The 23,606-nt window shown below is 37.1% G+C and overlaps 1 protein-coding gene across 1 annotated transcript in view; it reads right to left on the reverse strand.

Annotated features, from left to right (window-relative positions):
• LOC113534431 (metabotropic glutamate receptor 4) overlaps nt 1-23,606 on the reverse strand; it is a 121,855-nt gene that overhangs the window by 65,365 nt on the left and 32,884 nt on the right. Inside the window, exon 2 of the mRNA XM_026927231.3 lies at nt 16,048-16,856. Within this exon, the coding sequence (XP_026783032.1) occupies nt 16,048-16,575 (528 nt within the window). The 5' untranslated portion in view covers nt 16,576-16,856. The remainder of the gene's footprint in view (nt 1-16,047; nt 16,857-23,606) is intronic.

The raw sequence follows: 23,606 nt of genomic DNA on the forward strand, positions 1-23,606 counted from the left end.
CTGCCTGTTGAAAACTGTACTCATAACAACCATTGTCTAAAACATTTCTCCCAGTGCATGAATAACATCAGCCAGTTTCTAAGCAGTCCATAAATAATTATGCAGGTGCTACCTTAGTTTAATCATCATTATAATGAAATTATGAAAAGAAAATGAACTGGCAAGAAAGGCAAAACTCAGGTTGATGTTGGATTTCTAAATTATGTAATCAAGCATAACACATGAAATTTAATACTAAAACCAAAGATAAAAGAGACAATATAATACAGAACAGAATGAAGCTAAATGGCAAATATATACTGAGGTAGACTATGGGAAAATATTCATATCATAGTGTAAAATGGACAAAATGTTATGATAATAGTGATAATTAAGATTATGGTTAGGCATCAGTTGACTTGCTCAATGAGCTTATTATAGCTAGATTACTATGCCAATAGTGAGGAAGTTTAGTAGAGAAGAGTGTCATTGGGTTGACATCTGAGAGTTCTGGCTGTAATGTCAGCAGACTTTACTTGTCCAAAAATCACAGAGGAAGGCTCAGTGTGCACAGGATCCAGCAGCGATCACACTGCATGGGAAGTAGTTGAGTGAGATTAGAGTCAAAAATGTGACTCCGAAGAGCCACATATTATGGATCCAATGCACAACACATACATGAGAGTGAGCAGCTCAGATTTATACAGTGGAGTGAAGAAGAGCATTGGTTTCCCTGCCTTGTCCCTGAACAGAGGGTGCTAATTTGGCCTGGGGTTTAATTCTACGTCACACATCCCAGAGACAACACACTGGATATTTTAATGATGGCACAGGTTGCTAAGTGCCCAACAAAGGCAGTCCCAAAATATGAACAAGAAATGTCAATTAGATTTTATTCTCTTTTAACTCCATGCCTTGCAGTAAAATTCATTCTGCCCTTATGTCCAGATTCTTTGGAAACTGATATGTCCACTTGGTTGATTGAGCTAGCATTTTGATGTTGCTTATATTTTATTAGACATCCAGTAAAACGATAATAATTACCTTAGGCAACCCTTAGGTGAAACCCAGGGCTGAAAAGTTTAAAGGATTTGCTGTAGGGGCTGCAGTGCACCGAGTTCACTGGTTGAATGAGCTGAATCTTGGTGTTGTAGGTCGATGGAACAGCAAAGGCATATCTGAGGGTTTTAGAACTGGATGAGTCTTTAAATAGACAGAGAGGTGATTATCGTACACATCTGAAACTGAATCACTGCTCAGTTGTTGTGGCCTAATGGTTAGAGAGTCAGACTTGCAACCCGAAGGTGAACCTGAAGGTTGTGGGTTTGAGTCTCAGGTCCGGCAGGGATTGTAGGTGGGGTGCTCTCTCCCACCCTCAATACCACGACTGAGGTGAGACCTTTGAGCAAGGCGCCGAACCCCCAACTGCTCCCCGGGCGCTGCAGCAAAAAAGGCTGCCCACTGCTCCGGGTGTGTGTTCACGGTGTGTGTGTGCACTTGGATGGGTTAAATGCAGAGCACAAATTCCAAGTGTGGGTCACCATACTTGGCCACAAGTCACTTCACTTCACGTAAGCATGTTTGATGGCAGTTGTATTGTAATTGTAGTATTATAGTATTGTAAAATAAAATAAAATAATAAAAATAAGTATAATAAAAAAGTTGAATGTTGTATTTCTACTTGTGTTTGTATTTAACTAAGTGGAAGAAAGAAGCAGGGGGAAGTGCTGTAGACATAGGCTTTAACTGAGAATTGAAGTCACTATGGAGATCAGATTCATCTGAACATTAACCTTTATAAAAAAAAGTTTTTAATAAATTTCAGCTCTTTCTAATATACATGTTTGAAAATCCAGGTTTTGAAATAGCCTGAAAAGAATGTCTATGACTGCAGAGATTCACCATGGCACACGACTCAACAATAATGCCCTTGCCGAGTTTAAAAGATTTACAGCCCTAATTACAGTTCTTTCATTATAATTAGTTACAGGGACTGACTAGACTGTAAACCAGGGTAGGCAAATATCATATTCCTAAAAGAGGTCGGGTCAAATTCCCTCAGACAACAGCTCGTTAACACTAGCTAAAGGATGCTAACTAAAAATATCAACAATGTGCATCTACAGAAACGCATATCTTTAAAGCATTCTATCATAAATGAAAAGGTAATCAAACAAATAAAATTTAGCATCTAGTTTTATCCCTTTTTTCTTGCATGTGAACACAATGAAAATGTGAACTTGCTGTACTTGTAAGCTGTGGAATATCATTGTTTGAGCAGCCTCATTAGAGACTGATGAGGTTTGACGTACATATTTCAAAGCCAATGGACAATATACAATACAATATTTCTCTAGATATGTTCACACAATGTAAAGGACAATGAGGCACAGAAGGTGAAATTTCAAACAGTGTTGCTGATTTGACCAGTGTTTCTGAGGTGCATGCATATAAAACTTGGACCTGAATGCTGCGTTGCAATTTGGCCAGGACTAAGTTCAACCAGAATTTCACCCAAGCTGGGTAATGGACAGGGGGGTAACCCTGCTGCTACTGACAGCAGTGTGTGAAACTAGGACTAATAGCAAGTGGTGACAGCAGCCTTGCACACAGCAGAGTGTCGGTGTCAGCTGGGTAAATGCATACAATAATGTGCTCAGCTAGGCATGAGCTTAAATACAATAAAGTGATCTGATTCTTACATTGATAAAATTACAGGAACATTTTTAATCAAAGCCACAGTTGTGGCCTTTACAAAACCACTTTACGGAATTTTTACCAACCACCTTGTTAACAATTAATGTTGGGTTACGTGGGAGCCTAACTGACACACCATGAGTTCAGTCACATCTAACAAGCTTGTGTGGGATGATGGAGACTCAGCAGCATCTATATGATATGATTATATGATCTATATAGTAACACAGGTAACTATGCCATTTGTGTTTCTGTACAGACTTCCTTCTGTGACAATAAGAACAGCTGCTCATGACAGAAATGCACCTTTTCCGAAATGAAACATCTTTGGTGATTTGCCCATTTGGATCTCTCATATTTTGTACCAAATCTCATCAAGAATGTGCCTAGCCTTTGTTATTTAGTTTGTACCACATGGTCAGTTTTCAACAGGAGAAAAAGAATGTGTAATGAGATTGTGAGAGAAAATTGTCTGTGTGCTTTGATGGAATTGACCACCATGACAAGGTGTGTGGTAGGATGTAAGTCGAAACTAATCTCAGGCTAGTGGGCAATTTCATTGTATTCCCAGACAAATGTACTAGATCAATTCCTAAAGGGAAAGAACTCTCCAAAGACCTTTATAGTTTATTACTTGGCACTGTCTTTCATACACAGACCTCCCACAAACCTACATTATATCCTGCACAAACCCACTAACCTACAGTTGCTGGTGTCAAGCAGGATCTTGAAACAAGAAGCATTTTTCACTCAAAATATACCACCAAAGCTATGATAACTTTATAACCTGGTAAAACCGAATAACTAATAGGAGATTCTTTTGAATGTACGCTGTATCATCAAAGTATTGTATTTTGTTTTCGTTATGACCCATATCATTATAAAACAGAATGATATTAGATCACTCTCTTATAAATTCATTTGCAAGAAAAAAATGCTGCAAGTCCAACTAATTTCAGCAACTGACTAGATGTTTGCTAAAGTTCACATTTGAACACAGGAAACTGCTGACCACCTTTTTTCTGAAAAGGGTAGAAACTGCAGTCATACTGGGTAATAAATGTGTAAACTATAGGAATGATACATTAAACTGTGTTCAACTAAATATGAATTTAGCACAACAGTACCATTGAATTACAATTCTTTTTTTTTTTTAAGATGAAAAACAGTCTGATGCCTTACTATATAGTAGACGTATAGTAAAAGGACAGTCAATGCCCTGCACTTTATTATCGAACCAATGGGGAAAAGTTGGAAAAGCTTCTAAACAATTAAAGTCAGTAAACTGAGAAAAAGAAAAACATTAAAATACAATGGCACCTTCTGAGATTATGGCGAGAGAAAACGCCTTGAATTGCTTGTGCCCACACATGATAATTTCCTAATGATTTAGTAGAGCAACTTGGAAAACATTGTACAAAAAGCCAAAACTAAGTATTTTATTAATCCAGTTCATCCAATATAAAACTTCTTAAATTACTTCAAATAAGATAAATCACATTAATCTCAATCAACAAATTAATGTTCATTGAGTTCATTTAAATGTTTAGCTGGTGATAAATTGGAAAGACCATTTTAATTCAGCAAGTTTTTCATTTTATGATGTGTAACCCATACAATATGAGCCTAAATACTATGTAAACTAATTCCTCTGCTCTTTCTTTAGGACTTTAATTCACTTGGGGGGCAGGATCCTTCCCTTAGGCTGACTACATTTCATTAATAAATGGACTCCTGTTTATCTGGAGTCTTATTGTAATGTAGGCTTTTTGCAAAAGTTTGCCAAGTTTATGTCAGTGCAATCAAAGTGTTGTATTTTTCTGCCAAGACGTAAAAGCCTCATCAGTCAGAAAAGCAAAAAGCACTAACCTTGCATAACCCATCCTAAGGGAAGAAGAAAGAGAAAATATCCGTCTGGAATACAAAGTGTGTGGTGAAATACAATCTTTGAAAGTGCTCCATAAGAGTTTTTGTATATTTTCAAATTGGTGTGCTAAGCAGGCATCTAGGCTTATACCCATCTACAAATGAAATTCAGCTACTGAAATGCTTTAATGTTAAAAAAATAAAATAAATAAAAATCAGTTGCTGTTTGTTAAAGCAGTGGATGGTTGTGGCTCCCACAGTTAACAGTATAAGTATAAACGAAATACATAGAGATGCTGAGATGGTCATAACCAAAGCACCTCATTTGGTCCATAAGTCCAAGATCTGACTAATAAAGCATGCATTTAATAGTTTAAATATTCTGCAATTAGTTGTGGTAAAAATAATTCACTTTTTTAGATCAGTGCTCAAAATGTCATCAGATGTTTTTCCTAGGCTTATGTATAAATGTTTTTGTTAATTGAAAAATGTCAGCAGTACCAAACATTTGCGATGAAAAAGTTCCCTTAATTTCCAATTTGTATTTTTAAATTTAGAAATTTAATTTGTAATTTTTTTTAATATTTAATTTTATACTGCCAGAAACATAACAAACATTATAAGTAGTTGTTACTTTCTTAAGTAAGAAAATTATTAATCAGGTCCATAATATTTAATTACCTAATAAATGAATAGTTTGTTGCTAATGATGTTGCTATTTGACTTAAGCTGATGTTCCATTGATTTCTCACCTTTCTAGATGTTGTGAAATCGTAGGGAAGTGCATTCACAGAGATATTTTACCCAGTGGTCTAAAATGAGAACTGGAACAAGGATCATTGGAGCAGGAATCATGCAACCCCATGCTCATTCTATAAACATTTTCCTCGGAGGACCAGAGGATAGGACAAGTAATAACAGGGTTGCCAGATTGGGCTATTTTAAAAATGCTCTGAAGCCACCAAGATCTTGTTTTATAGAAAATAATCAGAAATAAATCCAAAACATTTCCAGAAAACAATAGCAATGTGCAGACAATGTGTCTATGATGTAAAGGACAATTTCTATTGTAAGATATATTGCAAAGATTCAGGGAGGGAAAGGGGGATTATGCAGACAATAAAGTCAGAAATGCGTGTTTTTTTTTTTTTTTTACAATGCCCAAATTTTTTGGGCTAGTTTCAGTTGCTGCTACTGTCAGGAGCTGCTGCCGTTGCTTTCGTTGATTTTGGTCAGCTAATCTGCCATCTTAAACTACTTTTCTTCAAAAAAGGCAAAAGAAGTAAAATGCTAGCTATTGCTATCTGGGTTTTTGCTCAAGTCTTCAAGTGGGCTTTTGCGACTCAGCCACCCAGTGCTGTACAGTAAAATCTTTTAGCAGAAACAGTCATCCACAAGGATTACCAAACACTTGTCAAGGGATCATTCTCGCTCTGGTCTCTGAGCAGAAAACAGCAGCTATATTCTAAATTAGACCTCTCAGGACTGTGTATTAATGGAATGCTTCCCAACTGTCCCCACTGACCAATTTACAGGTTAAAAGCAGCCAAGGGTGAGGGTGTAAATGCTGTCAGTGTTCTCAAATACCATGTAGTGAGAAATCCTTCATAATTTAATAGCACTGTTTGGAGGATGAGACGTTGTCAGGTATTATTCTAGCCAGCACTCAGTTATTTCATCCTCTAAACATCTTTGTGACATTAATTAATGAGCTCATACATTTGGACTACCACTACTATGATATGATAAGAGAAAGGGAAATAACAATATTGGTTACTTTAAATTAAATTACTGATAACGATGTTAAATGATGTTAAATATACTCATTCCTTTAAATATCCTACTAGATTTTTAAGCAGAATGACCATAGAAAATTGGATGTTTACAGCTAAGAGAGATCTCAACAAATTTGTTTTTTTTATATCCTTGCAGTTGCCGTACGTAATTTAATCGCTGCACTATCATTGCAGTGTTATACAGCATTTAATATCACTCTCTATGATGCAGAACACATTGGATGTCATTCAAAGCAAAACAAATCCCTTAAATAGTGTGATTTTCACTCCATCTATGTAATATCTATGGCATTTAATGTCAGAGAACATTGGTTTGATTTGGCTACATTCAGTAATTTTGTCACACTCTTTCCTAACATTAGTCTAGCAGTTAGTAGTATTACTGTCACAACATGTCTAACTCAGAACTGACTGTGATTATATGACCTCCCACAAAACAAATCCACAAGAACAAACTCACTTACAGGTTAGAATAGTTTCAACCACAGGCCTACGGGTAGCTAGCGAGACAGCTATTATATTTCATTGTGCTTGAAGAATAGAGCTCTTTTTCAAAATGGCTTGCACCCGAATGCATAATAAATCAAGAACGTTATTTTAAAATTGGTCTGGTCTTCCATGTCTTACTGTTAATGTAGATTCATCTTGCTATTCTGCTATCCTAATCATTTATAACTGCTGGTTGTTTGCATATTATGTTTCATTAGGAGTGAAAAGCAAAACAGTAGTGGCTACCTGTCTCTAAAAAAGAATCTATCTCTAAAAAAAAACAGATTTGATGGGGAGGTGAGGATACATCTGCAAAGGTTTATTTAATATAAGCAAAATCCAAGATAAACACAATGCAAATGCATACACTGAAAATATTTTCCATGGTCAATACAAATTCTTCAAGCAAACAATGACAAAAGAAATTCTCTGGAACAGTACGATAGGAAATACTAAGGTTAAAATATCACGCATCCCAGAAGACATGAGGTAACAAATGTCAAAACTAACTGGAAAAATCAGCAAGACATCGCATGGTGGCATATTGGTGGCATATTATGAGATATTTCATATTAAATGGTCATAATTTAAAGAAGTGTTTCTAGAATTTAGAAAAAGAAAACATCCAGGGCTTGTAGTATCTTGTTTTTTATACTTTATCATCTACAACAACCATTTTACAGTTTTTGAAATCACCATTCAGAAGCTAGATGAACCCAGACTAGGTGTTCTTTATTAATGAACTTGCTCGGAACAAACTCCATGTTTTTAATCAACATATTCAACAAGTTTTCATCAAATAGACCTATTCCACACATCACTTGCCTCCAACTGAACCTGACCCAGGACAACTTGTCCCATGACAGCAGGGTTGAACCATCAAAATATGATACTGGTCCTAATGAAAATGTATATTTTGGACATTGGTTGCCATTAAATAATAATGTTCTTCATTATGATGGTTATTTTCTACTGCTTAAAATGCATCCAACTTCATCCTCTTTGCCAGTAATAAATTACCCCATCTTGGTAAAGCACTACCTGTGTTTGTTCTAGTTTTACAAGGCTTCTTTGTCATTTTTGAAGCACTGAGTGTTTTTTTTTTACTTACAGTAAATTTATCTGGCTGCACTCTGTATATAATGTATTTTGAATAAGGCCTACTGTTTATCTTAGTATGCTTTTTATAGAACATCCTGTCACAACTTCAGTGGTTGCCGACTGAGGTTAGGGTCTCTACTGGAGCTTTGCAGAGTGAGTACAGCAAAGGCAATGCTGCATTAGATCAGCAGCCTAGATCCCTAGATTACAATAACCAATACGTCAGTACCTGTGTTAATGATAGCTTTCTAATAATGCACTGATGCTATCTATTATATTGATAAACAAAACCCATCGTTTTGAATATAGTTTTAGAAATTAGGCATTTTAGTTACATTCTCTAAGGTTCTTTAACCAAGTATACCTGCTCTTGACTTGCCTTTTGGAGACTTCGACCATGTTATTAAAACTGCTCTGCTTCCAACACTGCTCAAAATTTTTCTCCAGTGCTGCCCTTAATTACCACTGTGAGCTGCACACTAATATAACTGCAATAAATTACTGTGCATGGCATTCACAGAACTGACAATGGCACAGAGAAGCTAACTAATATTACTTTATTATATTTTATTAAGGTTTTGTTTGTTTGTTTGTTTTTATCCAGGCAGGAAAGTCACATCTTCAGTCTTCATTCCAAGTCATGCTGTGAGTCAGTCAACATGCGACGCAAGTGTGACTCAAGTCTGAGTGCCTATTTTGAGTAAGCCTGCTGAGTGGAGTGGGACTCCAGGCGGTCTCTGCCCTGGGTCAAAGAACCTTACTGTAATCAGTATGGGCTAGTAATGTCAGCTACCTTTAGCTTTTCTGCCCACTGAGGTTATTTATCAGGTGGTCTTACCAAGAAATAAACATACATATTCATATAATTAATTAATGCAAATTCATAACGATTAATCCTATCAATTCAATTAGTAGTTGTGTGTTAATTTATCTAATGCAGTCTAAGGAAACTGATTCAAACCCAACTCTCTCACTAGACATTTTTTTGTTTGTTTTAAGAGTCACTTCAGGTAGTGGATTTAATAAAGCAGGCCAGAGCATTTGCAAATAAAGACAGTGCCAGTCACAAGAAACATAGTATGCCACATAATATGTCCAAAAGGTTCCAGACATCCCTTTAAAATAGTGTTCTACACTATTTAAGTCATGCCTTTTTCTGACACAGGTGTTTACTTGCAAACCCAGCCATGTAATCTCCATGGAAAACACTGGCAGGATATTGGGATGCTCTGGAGAACTGAATGGAAACATCTATGAGCAACAACAGCTCATCTATAAAGTGCCAGGCCACACAGACTCACTCCTGAAGTACATACCTAGTAAAAAAAAATCATTTGTCTTTGGTTGGTACCACCACTACTGAGTTCCAAACTGTCTCTGGAAGCAATGTTTGCATGCCCAGGAGCTAAACAATGTTTTTTATATCTGAGCAGCTGCACAAACACCTAAGATCACCATGCACAATGTCAAACATCAGTAAGAGTGATATAAAATTCAGTGCCATTAGACTCTGGAGGAGTATAAACATGTACTCTGGGGTGATGAATCACACTTCAGTGTCTGGCAGTCCGACAGATAAGTCTGGGTTTGGCAGATGCCTGAAGAACGCTACCTGCCTCAACATATAATTCCAACTGTAAAATGTGAGAGAGGAAGAATAATGCTCTGAGGCTGTTTTTCATGTTTGAAGCCAGGGTGCATGATGTCAGAATTTATCAAGTGACATCCTAGATAATTCTTCACTTTTTTATATTGTGGGACGTTTATTTTGGTTTCAGCATAGCAATGCCCCTGTTCACATGGCATAGTATTCAGAGTTAATACCAAAATTGCACATATCATTATTCAGACCACAGACATAACTACAGATTTAAAAGACAGTTGTGCAGGTGTTGCACACATGAGTTGAAGTCTGCTGGAAACAGAGGCATGTCTCAGTTAGGCACAATTTTGACTGTGAACTTAGATTAATTTTTCTTATGTTATATAGACTCAAAGGAGGAGCAGTATTAGGTCCACCGCCGCTGTCTAACTATTTGTTGTAACCACAATATATCATCCTGAAAATCATGTTTTGGGTTGTAAATACATTGAAACAAGTAGAACTAGAAACCAACAGCATCAACAGGGGTGCCTCCACCACCAACGTGTCTAGTTCAGAAATTCAGAATTCAGAAATACTCTTAAAATAATCTTCAAACAAAAAGGAAGCTATTGAAGAAAGACTATTTCAGACATTTGACCTTGCTGTGACTTTGAACCTGTTTGGATCATTTCCAAAACCTGATCAGTTCATCTGCTGGTTGCAACAATAATACTGTACAAATAAATCATAGAAACATTCAATCACACGTTCTTGAGATATTGCACTAAAGAGAATTTCAGACGCACGGATAGACGGACACCCAGACAGACCGATGGCAAAAACTGTGCCTCCACCACAATTATGTCATTAGCATAATTTTATTAATTTGACTATTTAACTAATCAAAATACCCAATCAAAAGCATGACAAAATAGCTTTCATCCTGCACAACACGTTACAATTTCATGACCTTAATTTAGTACCACGTGGTCACATTTAATTATGTGTATAATTAGGTGCTGGCACATAACATTAAAAAAATAAACTAAATATTTTTCATTGTTTGTCCACTTGCTGCAACTCTCAACTCTCAGCATTTTTCACCCTGCCTAAGCTGCATGCATTCTGCCACTGTACGTCTAGTTCATTGAAAAAACAGGATGTGCTGGATCAAGTGATATTTTGTAAAGTCCAAAATAATGAAGTGGGGAAACTAATTTGCAGTGGTTAGTGTGATAATTACAACTAGGACCATTGATTCAGGAATATACTGGCAATACACTAGATGCCTATTAGATGTTTATTTGAATGTAGAATCCTACGTATTAGGCTTTGTTATTATTTGTTTATTTTAAAATGTTCTCTTGCTTTTATGTCACGTTGTATTAAAGTTGACAGCAAAGAAAAAACATGAACTTCCTCAGTCTGTATTTTCTATCCCTGTCATTTTTTTCTGGTGTTAAAGGAAAGTTCTTATGTTTAAAGGAGGTAGTCTAGACTCGAAAACTGAACTACACGCAGAATGTGCCGCCAGGAAAATCAACTTAAGCGCCTTTGTAAGCTGATTCTGAATCCAGAGAAATCCTCATAAATACTGACCTAAATTTTGAACTTAATCTGCCAATTCTGAATACCACCCATGTGGTCCTTGCTGAAATGGTTTATTGAGAACATAGGGGAAGATCTTGGCTGCCTTGTGCAGAATATTGACCTTAAATTAATCCAACAGCTTAATGAAGTAATGTTCCATCATCTAGTGGAAAGCCAACATCTTGTGGAAAAGAGCTGGCTTTGCATAAAAGGAGAGACCAATTCCCTAACAATGCCTTGATTTCAGAAGAAATGTTGGATAAGGTAAACACACTGTGTGCTGAAACTTGGACTCTCTGAGCCTTCTGCTTGCAAATGCATGCAGTTTGACTGTCTCTAGACATAGCTTAATGAAGAATGCAATTTTTTCCCCCCAATATGCTGGTAAATGTTATTGTTTACTTTTTCCAGATCTCTGGTACAACTTATACTGCTAGGATTGGCAATATTGTTTAAACTAAAAATAATGTTAAATTATTGTTTTGATAGGACATTAAAGGCCTAATTGCTGTCATTCACAAATTGTATACCCCACTTGCAGGATTTTGAAATTATTAGTGACAGCATGGATAATCTTCAAACCCCTCTTCTGCACTGCATTTAACTGATCTTATGGGATGAAGCACATTTTTGTTAATTTGGTATTTATTGACTGGGCACAGAGCCATATTCAAGCAGCTAGTAATATGCAAATGTGGCCATCGCTGTAAAGTCCCAATCATTGGGAGTTTCAAATGGTTTAAATGCAGTAACCCTAGTGGAGACTGTAAGGTTTTGTTGTAATTTTAAAAATATTTACACAGTGTATCTAACTCATTGAAAGAGCAAGAACTCTATAAAAGAAATCTACGATTTCTGATGTGCCTCCTGTTGGTCTTTTATGACTTTCTGCACTTTAATCCTAATGGTCACTGTGTTGTTAGAAAGTAATGAAGTACAGAGTAGAGCATTCTTAAACTATAAATATTCTAAAATATTAACATTCTATAATAAAATATCAATAAAAAAATATCAGTATGCTACTGTAATAAACTGTGTACCACAACGGACCTTATTTTCAGGTTATTTTATGGGAGTGGGAAAGCTGAAGTCTAGCTCACATGTCCCCAAAATCTGCACTGCAGTGGTCTGTGAAATAAATGAAGTAATCTTGGTTTTACCAGTAAATAAGTTGTAAGTAAAATTAATTAAGAAAAGTAAATAGCCTGAATTTGTCAAAGTTAATTAGTCAAAGTTAATTAGTTTTGAAATGCAACTTATACTAATCATTCATTCACTCATTTTCAGTAACCATTTGATCAGAAGCTTGCCTTAGATATGCCCAGAACACTGACAGGAATACATCCTGGATGGGACAGCAGTCCATCACAGGGCACCGTGCACATACACATTCATACATTCATACACACCTAGGAGCAATTTACTTTAGCTGGGCCACACCAGAGAACCCAGTGGAACCCACACAAACATGGGTGGAACATGCAAAACTCACACAGACAATAACGTGAGCTCAAGGTCAAGCTCAGCATCCCTGGATCTGTGAGGCAACAATATATATATATGTGTGTGTGTGTGTGTATATAACTGACAGGTGCTTTAACAGGTGCTGAGGTTTAAGGTGCTGAGGTTTAAGGAGATTGTCCAAAGGCCCAACAATGGCGGTCTGGCAGTCATGCAATGTGAACTGACAACTGACAACCTTCAGACCACTAGCACAGAACCATAATCACTGGTCTACAGCTGCCAAAGTCTGTCTCAGCGTAATACCTTGAGTGCATTTTGACCTTTAGATGTGTATATTGTGATGAGTTCAGCAAGGATTCTCGGAGCTGCAGTTGTATCCCCCATGCAATGTTTATTTAAAATATTAATCAGGCAAAGTGCAGGACACTTATTATGCTCCACTACTGCGGAGACAGATTTCCTTTACACGTCAACCAGTGTAGATAAAAGTGTGTCTATGTGGTCGTCTGCTCTTGCTTGCGTGACTGTATCAAGGTGTTACTGTATCTCTGGTCATTCTCTTAGGTGCTTTAGACTTCATAATTGACAAACCCATGCAATAAACAAATGAAGTGAAAATGCAGTAGGTGAAAGACCTTAAAGCTCAGTGGGGAATGTCTTAAAATGAGATGCATTTTGCTTCCCTGTGAACTCATCTGTCTGCTCTGAGTAAACGCCTCTGTCCACCCTGTAAAAATGAGGTGAGACACCAGCTCATTTACAGATTTACTGTTTAATTCATAATAAAGCATCTTGGAAAAGAGAGACATAGTCTGGCAAGAATTTTTGCACCTTAAAAAGTGCACAATTTAGCACCAGCCTCTTTCTTGTAAATCATTTGATGTCTCGTGAAGGAAAATCCTGGAGCTTGAGGACTGTGGAAATGTTACATAAACTCCAAGTGATCACCAGCAGTGCCATTCAGCACTCAGGCAATTTTAAACAGACAGAAAACTGTTTAAGAATAAGAATGGGAAGAGGGAGCTGTCCATGAGTAAATGAATGTAACTGATGAAGAACAAGTGGCATTTATGGCTGAATGCAAGGAGAATTGCATGTTCATTGAAAGTGTAGAAATAAGTAATGTTGACAGAAGGGGAGTAAAAGACACCTCTTTTGTTCAAGTGGAAAAAATATCAAGGCTGATTGTGAAGAGCTGAAGAGCATGGATAAAGGTGTAAAGTGTAACTGATGAAGCGGTAGAAGAGTTAGAGACTAAAGCGTTTAATCAGTGGCCATCACATAGCTGATTGTTATTGTGCAGAGGTGAATATATGTAGAAAAATTGTGTCTAAAATGTTTGTGATCCAGCTACAGCAAGCACGCACTGATCCAGACCACACCGCCTCTCCATTAGTAATGGTAGCATTTTAGCTGTATGCTTTAAATGTGCTTATAGCAGCACTTGTGCCCAAGGCCTATCATCACTGCCACAATTCTGCCACACACACCCCCTGCCTTAGATATGTCTTTAATCACAGCTCCACCACTAATGAATGCCATTGCATAAATGTCTTTTTTTTTTGGTAAACATCCATTAAACACACAGCTGTCTCTGGGCCACCCAGCTTAGAACAAGGAAAAGGATCAATCATACCGACTGCAGACGAGAAGTGGATGACAATCATAGCTAAGCACAGATTCGTACATTATTCATACACAGCAGGTGCAAAATTGATCCTGAATGCAAACAAAATTTGGGTACATTACTACACAGAATCTATCAAAAATTTGAGAGGTGCCTTTTGATCTTCAGAATGATTTAAAATTCATGTAGCAAACAGGAGTGAAAGTAATGACTTGTTTTAGCTGTAGCATCAGGAACGAATTGAATATGAATCACAGAAGTATTTTTTTTTTTCTTGACAGGATTAAGTGTTAGGGAAAATTACACTATCAGTGGGCATTTCCCACTGGAAGGTCTTTTAATTGCAGGACTAAGCTTAATCAATGTCTGGAGAAAAAAAATAGCCCATAGAGTCTGCAGATGTATTTCATTATACCACAGGCAAGCCCAACTTCATGATTTTTTTAAGCCCAGCTTATCTGGTTAAAGCAGAGAAAATATTTGCTATTCTAGGTTAGTATGAGATTATTCCTGGTGTCATAAACTCTGGCAGTTAGACTGCTAATAGTATGGAAGTGCAAACTGCAGCAGAATGTTTGCCCCAAATCATTCCCATTACCAGAAAAATAATTCAGCCTGTTAGAATATTTGAACCTAAGCTTAATAATCAAATGCATTTTGAGTAGCAATATTCTCTTAAAATGTAGAAAGGTTAGTTGATGAATATTTCCATTATAATGCTAATAAAAAAAACAAGAAAGCTGTCAACTATTTATGACACTGATTTTTACAACTGAAGTCCTTTTGCAATTTTTTTATATTACTGTTCTGTTTGCACTGCATGAAGGTGGGCAAAATCATCATTTACAAATTCAATTTATCATTTAACAATTTACATATTCATATCCTACCCGCTCAAGCATTCATTAAAAACTTGCTATTTAACATTCATCATACTGATGTATTACCTGACATTACAAAATACATATACACTATATTGGATGTTTGAAAATAGAAAAATTACTTTTTCGTTCACCAAGTCTATATATCAACATGTTTTACAAATATAAACCAGATCATATGGATAATGAACATAAAGTGTCACTAATCAAGAATGACACATTTCCATTCATTTATTCTTTCATTTTTAGTAACTGCTTTATCCTGTTCTGGATCCAGAACCTATCATGGCAACACTAGGCATGAAGTACGAATACATCCTGGATGGGATGTCAGTCCATTGCCGGGCACCATTCACAAACACTCACACCTAGGGGCCATTTAGCATAGCCAAGCCATCTACTGCCATGCTGTTGGGAGGTGGGAGGAAACCAGGAAACCGTTATGTATATTCCCATAATACACTGCAAGCTTTGATCAGTTTTACTCTGCACATTGTGTTATGATAGTACCATTGAAAGAGTTTATAATGAAATGAAATCTAAATGTGAGTTTTATCATACCTGTTGTGTGTGCTAATGTGTAGCTCAGCTGAATGATGTTCATTCTGTTGCCAAAAAGCGGTAAGGCTATTGGCTAGCTGCTAAAAAGACCATGACAGTACAAAGTTGTTCTGTTCTCTTTTCTATATATGCAAACAATCCTGAAAATGATCCTTTTAAGTTTTGTTGAACACTCTGACTGCAACTGAATTGTGCATATGCGGACACTGCAGTGTGACTGGAAGTTTTGAAACGCTATTTATTATATTTCCTCATTTGTAACATGGAAGCATGAAAAAGGTCCAATGACTTACACATTTTACACATTTTCGTCTCAGTGTTCTGCACAGATTTTAGTTTTTTTCTGCATGGGAGCATCATCAGAAGTGCACGACCACACATGCATGCAGCATAGGGCACAGTGGTACTTACCTTAAACAAACGCAGGATATTAGCCACCATGATGGACACTGAGCTAGAAGAAGCACCAATGACACCCACAACTCTCTCTGGCTTTGTGATGATGGGAGATCCACCATCAGCACACTTCACATCCATCCCATCCTTCTCTATAAGTGCCTGGACAAAAGTTAGTGACTGCTCCAGAGCGTGTGTATCTCGGGAACAAGTGTCCAGAATTCGGGCCCCCAATGTGATGTTGGGAAGCAAGTCATGGTCATTGTTGATGCGGTCCAGAGCAAAAAGCATTGCCTCCAGACGATGAATTCCCTTCTCCTTTTTCAGTTCTCCACAGGGCTTTCCACCATGGCCCCTTGCATGCACTGGGAACAGGCCTCCCAGGGAGATGTCTCCATCGATACGAATGGAGTTTAGATGTGTATGGCCTGGGCCTTTAGGTTTTGCCACCAAAGTGGTCAGAAAGAGACTAAGAAGAACAAGCAGTGAACATAAGCCATAACAACTGGTCCATCTGACTCCATTTAATAAGGGCGGAGACATTGCAACAGCCGAGCTCTTGTCTACCTTTCTGAGTTTTTTTACTTGGTTAAGAAGGTGAGCAATGGAGGCACCTTTCAAGGGTGTAAAAGCATTTTAAAGCTCATTGCTGGATCAATATATCAAGGTAGATGCAATAAAGTGAAAAATACATTTGGCTTTACTAGAAGGCGCTGTCTCTTACTCCATTGTTCATAGTCCATAAATATTCATCTCCTTCAGGTCAGGTTTTTCAATGTCTCCCTTTAGGCCAGAGATAGAGCTTTGTCCTCTGGAGTGACTTCCTGAAAAAGAGAAATGATGAAAAGGAATCAGTCAAAAATGCGTGGAACATCTGGATTGGTTTGGGCAGAGCTGCATTTTCTCCTCAACAGTTTGAAGCATCTCTCTCTCTCTCTCTCTCTCACACACACACACACACAGATACACACACACAGTCTTCCCTCATATCTTGTACTTAAATAGTTGCTATGGGCTCCCAAGGTCGAGTTAGCTCCCACTTGTCTGTTTTTGCTATTCTGAATAAAAGATCTGCATTTTGATAAACCTTTTGTCTGTTGTCTCACCAAAATTCATATTATATTCATTTTTTTTTTTTTTCTGTTTTACCTCTTTAGTGACAGGGTGTCATAAGAAAAAAAAATGATTGAAATTATTCCTCACTCTGCATGCTGATATGAAACAGCAAGTCATCCCAGGATAAGAGCTGGCTTCTACTTTTGTAAGATTCCACAGTTCTTCCAGTGCACAAGGAAAGTAAATGAGCATTAATTAATGAAATACATGCACCTTCACACGGATTTGGCAAACCTATTAGTGTGAGGGTCTAATAAGTGATCCCAGTTTGATTTTATGTCATGCATAAATAAGCCTAATTTGCAGTTGGGATTGCTAATTGAAATATATTGGGAAGATATTACTAAGAATTAATGAGAATTACCATATTATCAGCAGGGACATGCTCAAAAAAAGGGGTGGGGGGAGGGGTGGCACCTACACTGTGTAGAATAATGTCTGTGTCATTAATGTCTGTATAATGCAGCAGTATGTTTTTGGTAAGCTATAATATACTGCATATAGCATGTGAAGAACACTGAAAATTCTAAACATATTGTCTTTATTGGATAGATTTCATGATACAGGTATATCACTATATATTTTTTTTCTCCCTTATACAATAAAGATGATGACTTTCTTTGTCTCAAGTCTGCTTCTCAAGTCTCTTTATCCAAATAGACAAAGATATAGTCACTCTAACTGCTTCCTTTCTTTTTTCTTTAATCACCTTCTTCTTGATGTCACTTTTTATATACAATGAAAATTAAATTGTAGCATACAAATATTTTAGTGTATAAATTTTAACAAGTGAGAAAATCTGGGCTACTCAGCCAAAATCCTACTATCAGGAGCATCAGTTCTTACTATCTAATGTAGCTGACAAAAGTAGCTCCGAAGTTAAAACCTTTCTATTGACAATTTACGAACTTTATAACATTAATAATATTATTAGTACTGACTGCAAATACTTACAAGTGTTAAATTGCCTGCTACCTAGTAAAACACTTCTAAGTATTCACTGTCTGTAATCACCCCCTGTGCTCTTTTGCCTTTTGCCTAAAAACACTTTATATGCATTCTGTGTCTCACACACAGGAAAGAGAAGAGGAGAATGGCCGGGGGTATAAACTTACACAAGCAAAGAAGGGTCAGTGTGCAGACATTTTTCATGTCTGATGCATTTTTCATATTGTTTATCCAACTCCAATGTTAAAATTCATAATAGTCTCAAATAACATTATTAATTTATGTTGAAAGTGGCACCTTTGACAAATTAACTGATAAGGACAGATGCCCAGTCACTCATATCCTACGTCTGCACATGCACTGAGCATCTTAGCCTATTTCTAGACATTTTAACTAATTTCAAGTTTGAAAGTCTTGGTAGATTTTTTTTTTTTTTCATTTTAAGTATTTTTCTTTTGAGAAAGAAGCAAAATTATCTGCCTATAAAATAAAATTAAAAATTTAAGCTTGAAAATTAAAGCTTGATGTGTATAAATGCACCTAAAACATTAATAGCATCTAAAAACAGGCTGAATCATTTATTTGGATTTATAATAATCTAATAATAAGATATGAGATGTATCATATCAAGATATTTTCACTTGCTAGATTTATTTATTTATTTTTGCAGTGTGCCTGATTTTAAGAGTAATAGACAACATCTTCATAATTATTATTCACTAACTGACCACTTTTCACCTTGTACAAGACACTTAATATATTATCTTGTGTTATTACATTTTTCTTGATTTGGTCAAAATATTAGCAGCTGCATCAGTGCCAGAGTTATCTAATCACAGTCCAAACACATGCAACCATGACCTATTTCTTCACTACAGCAGATTCAAAATTGTCAGCAACTGTCTTTTATTGTTGCTCACCGAAGCTCAAAAACTCATTTTAACCTCCACTTATAACTGTTTTAGAAGCAGCATATTGCAGTGGTCTATAATCCCAGTACTAAGCTCAGCAGACCATTTTTATTTGATCCCACCCTTCTTCTTTTCACCTCCACCCCTTACTCTTCTACTAAGAAGATGCAGATATGTCTCCTCAAGTGTATGATACTTCAAAGACTTAAAACAGGATTTTTGCAGGAGCCATGAAAGGATTCAACACTACGCTTTGATAAGAGAGCCTACAAGGGGGTCATTCCCCCTGAGAATAGACAAAATAGTCCACATGTTTCAGCTCTTTCTCTGTTTGTTTCGAGAGATTTGCGTGAAAGTGTGGCTGGTACTATGACTGTCTTTGATTACAGAGGAATCTGGCTGCTATCTGCATTCAGTATGGGAAGACAGAATTACTTAACAAACATGGCTGTGATTTCAGTGAGCTGTGTGGGAGAAGATTCAAGCACCTGCTGCTTACAATCTCTCATTATCAAAGTGCTCAGGGAATCCTCCCTCTCTCTTACATCAAGCACTGCACCCTGCACTCTATGTGCTTTACCCAAGCTGTTGGCTGTGAAAGTTTGTTAATTAATACCATGAGATAGCTTAGGTAGTGTAAGAGCGAATTTATGTCACTCGAAGTACTGTAGGTACTGAAGTAATCCTTTAGAGATGCACCCACAGAACTTGAGGTGCAGGAAAAAACGTAATTATCTTGATTTACATATACCTAAAGAAATAGAGTATGTTATGTTTACTCCTTAATTCATATAATTCCACAAATGTAAGAAGAAAAAGATATGAAAATATGACATGTACAATATATGGCCAATAGTTTGTGGACACCTGACCAATCACACCTAATATGTGCTAATATGTGTTGAAAATCTCATCCCAGATTAGTCCCTGTTTTGCTGTTATAATAAACTCCACTCTTCTAGGAAGGCGTTCTACTAGATTTTGCAGTGTGGCTGTGGGAATTTGCCTATCCAGCCACAACAGCATTAGTGAGGGCAGGCACAGTTCATCCCAAAAGTGATCAATGGTGTTAAGGTCAGAGCTCTGTGCAGGCTACTCAAATTCTTCCACTCCAACTTTGGCAAGCCATGTCTTTATGAACCTTGTTTTGTGTACAAGGGGCATTGTCATGTTCAAACAGATTTGGGCTACACCTCTTAGTTCCAGTGAAGGGATACAGCATACAAATACATTCTAGACAACTGTGTGCTTTCAACTTTGTGACAATAGTATGGAGTAGGGCCACATATAGTTGTAAAGTTTAGGTTTCCGTATACTTTTGACCATATAGTGTATCTATTTTCCCAATTTTTCTCCCCAATTTGGTCCCCTGCCAATTCCCACCCACCAGCCAGCTCTGCCCTATCTTACATCAGCTCTGCCCTATCTTACATCAGCTCTGCCCTATCTTACCATTGAGGGTGAAGGCTAACACATGCTTCATGCACTGAAGACATTTGAGTTTGAGATCAAAAGAAGAATATGAGATGATAAATCAGAATTTAAGCATTAATTTCTGATATTTACATCAAGATGTGTTAAACAACTTTTAAAAAAATGGCACATTTGTTTGACCCCAACCATTTTTCACGTGGTCAAAAATATTGGAACAGGTGTTCTTATTTCAGAGGGGTGCCCTGCTAGATTGATTGTTTAAACAATTAATCACTCTGAATGTCTACTCTTGGTTTGAGCCCTGGGTTTCACCTGTGAAGACTGCATTTGTTGTTAAAAAAAAAAAAAAAAAGATAAACCAACATGAAGTGTAGAGAGCTGTCTATAGGAGAAAAGCAGGAAATTCTGAAGCTGAGAAAAGAAGGAAAATTGATCAGAGCCCATTGCACAAGCTTTGGGCATAGCCAATACAATACCATACAATTTGGAATGTCCTGGAAAGAAAGAAACCATTGGTGTACTAACAACCAGACATGGAACAGGTCGGCCAACGAAAACAACAACAGTTGATGACAGAAACATTGTGAGAACTGTGAAGAAAACCCAAAAACAACAGTCAGTGACATCACCAACAACCTCCACAGAGCAGGGGTATAGATATCACAACCCACCTTCTGAAGAAGACTCTGAGAGCAGAAATATAGCAGCCATACCACAAGATGCAAACCACTCATCAGCAGCAAGAATCAGAAGGCCAGATTGGAGTTCACAAAGAAATACAGAGAGGAGCCACAAAAGTGCTGGAACCAAGATTAACCTCTACCAAAGTGATGGAAGTGTGGAGAAAGAAAGGATCTGTTCATTATCAAGAACAGTGGAGGCAGTGTAATGGCTTGGGCTTGCATGGCTGCTTCTGGAACAGGCTCACTAATCTTTATTGCTGATGTAACTCATGATGGTAGCAGCAGAATGAGTTCAGAAATCTACAGAAACATTCTGTCTGTCAATTTACAGAGAAATGCTTCCAATCTAATTGGGAGGAACTTCATGCAGCAAGACAATGACCCAAAACACAACAAAGGACTTCATCAGGGGAAAAAAGTGGAAGATGGAAGGCTGGTCACGTCAATCACCAGACTTTAACTCAATTGAGCAGCATTTCACCTCCTGAAGAGGAGACTGACGAGAGAAACCCTGATGTCAGTGGGTCACCAGCTTGACACAAGTATTATGAGCAAGTGATATGCAACCAAAAGTTACGTGTATTTACTTTCATTTACTTTAAGATTATCTGTTTCAATACATTTGCTCACCGAAAAATTGCTTACCTAAAACCAAAGGTGCCACATTCTAAGTTGTTTAACATATGAAGTGAAGTGACGTGTGGCCAAGTATTGTGACCCATACTCAGAATGTGTGCTCTGCATTTAACCCATCCAAGTGCACACACACACAGTAGTGAACACACACACACACACACACACCATGAACACACACCCGGAGCAGTGAGCAGCCTTTTTTTGCTGCAGCGCCCGGGGAACAGTTGGGGGTTCGGTGCCTTGCTCAAGGGTCTCACCTCAGTCGTGGTATTGAGGGTGGAAGAGAGCGCTGGTCATTCACTCCCCCCACCTACAATCGGTTGCAAGTCCGACTCTCTAACCATTAGGCCATGACTGCCTCGTTATGTAGATGTAAATGTCAGAAAATTAAAGCTGAAATTCTGATCTATTGTCTCATATTCATCTTTTGGTCTCAAACCAAAATGTCTTTGTATAGCAAAAACAAAAGAATTGGCCTTGCTGTTCCAATACTTTCGGAGGGGACTGTATGCTGAGCTGAAAGATCTGGAGATGAAAAGGCAATCTCTGGTATTGTAATAGGTCATGTAGGCAATTATTTATACTTAAACCCTTTTACTTTTTAGTTGACACGAACCTTGGGTCTTTTGTTAGAATGCTACCACAGGTAGGAAATTACTACACATGCTCTGGTACACAATCCCAATTTAAAAAAAAAAAAAAATGCCGTAAGAGGATTAGAGATATAACTGAACACAAATCCTCAATAATCACTGTTTGTATGACTGTTGACTTTACTACAACAAATAAATGAAAACTTTAGACAGATCTACTTTTGTAGATCTACTGAGTAAACAACGTGGATTAAAGAATTATTGTCCTGTTTCAATGGCTATTGTTTGAGTGTGAACCCATTAAAACTTTGGAGAAAACTGGGAAAAAGAAACAATTAAAATAAGAAAAATGAGATCCAGATCTCATATTGTCTATGTACTCTATTGTTCTATGCTGTATTATATATGAAACACTGTAGTTATAATTAATGTGAGACCCTCATCCAGTAATAGATTATAAACCATAAGCATTTATTATGCTCCATTTGCAAGTTTCTAAACAGAGTGCCATTTCTGCTCACAAAATAAAAGATTCAGATTTCACAAATAGCATTTACAGATAAAACAAAACTAGTCTAACACAACTGCAATTTGGTTAATGTCAGTAGAATTCTGCTCATGCTGTAAAATCCCCTGTTTTGAAGGCATCTATGTTTCACAGCTTCATTAAACCCACTACACCGATACCATTGAGTCAGTTAGAGCTGTAACTGATCTCTAATAAACTCCCCTCAGTATGTTAACAAATACAAAAAGGTGTGTGTACTGGAGTAAAGGTTGCACTGAAAGAGGTACTCATAACCCAGTAGATCCATTGCATATCCATTTATTAACACACTAAAGGTGGCGAGCTTCTTTGAATACACATTTCCATTAGGTGAGTCATTTGTTACAGTTCATTCATTTGAATATCAGTTTAATCATTAGTGAGTTAAAGCAAGGGCAGTCATCATACCTGTTCTCTATTCAACGTAGAGAAGAGGGCACTAGTGATGCCACAGGAAATGAGTCAGTCTTTCTGACAAACAGCTCAGACAGTTACAAATGCTTAGACAATTATATCTAATGGTTTAAACATTGTATGTGAATGAAAGTGTGATCAATTAATATTAACGTATCTGTAAACTGATGTATTGTATGGGACATGGTATTTTGCATTGCTAATTATAAAACTGGAATGTACTCTACATGGGTAGTTTATATAAGCTTTTCTTGAAGTTTGTATTGCTATCTGTTTGTCACTAGTCATTAGT

Source organism: Pangasianodon hypophthalmus, chromosome 2, assembly GCF_027358585.1.
Source record: "Pangasianodon hypophthalmus isolate fPanHyp1 chromosome 2, fPanHyp1.pri, whole genome shotgun sequence".
Classification (NCBI taxonomy): domain Eukaryota; kingdom Metazoa; phylum Chordata; class Actinopteri; order Siluriformes; family Pangasiidae; genus Pangasianodon; species Pangasianodon hypophthalmus.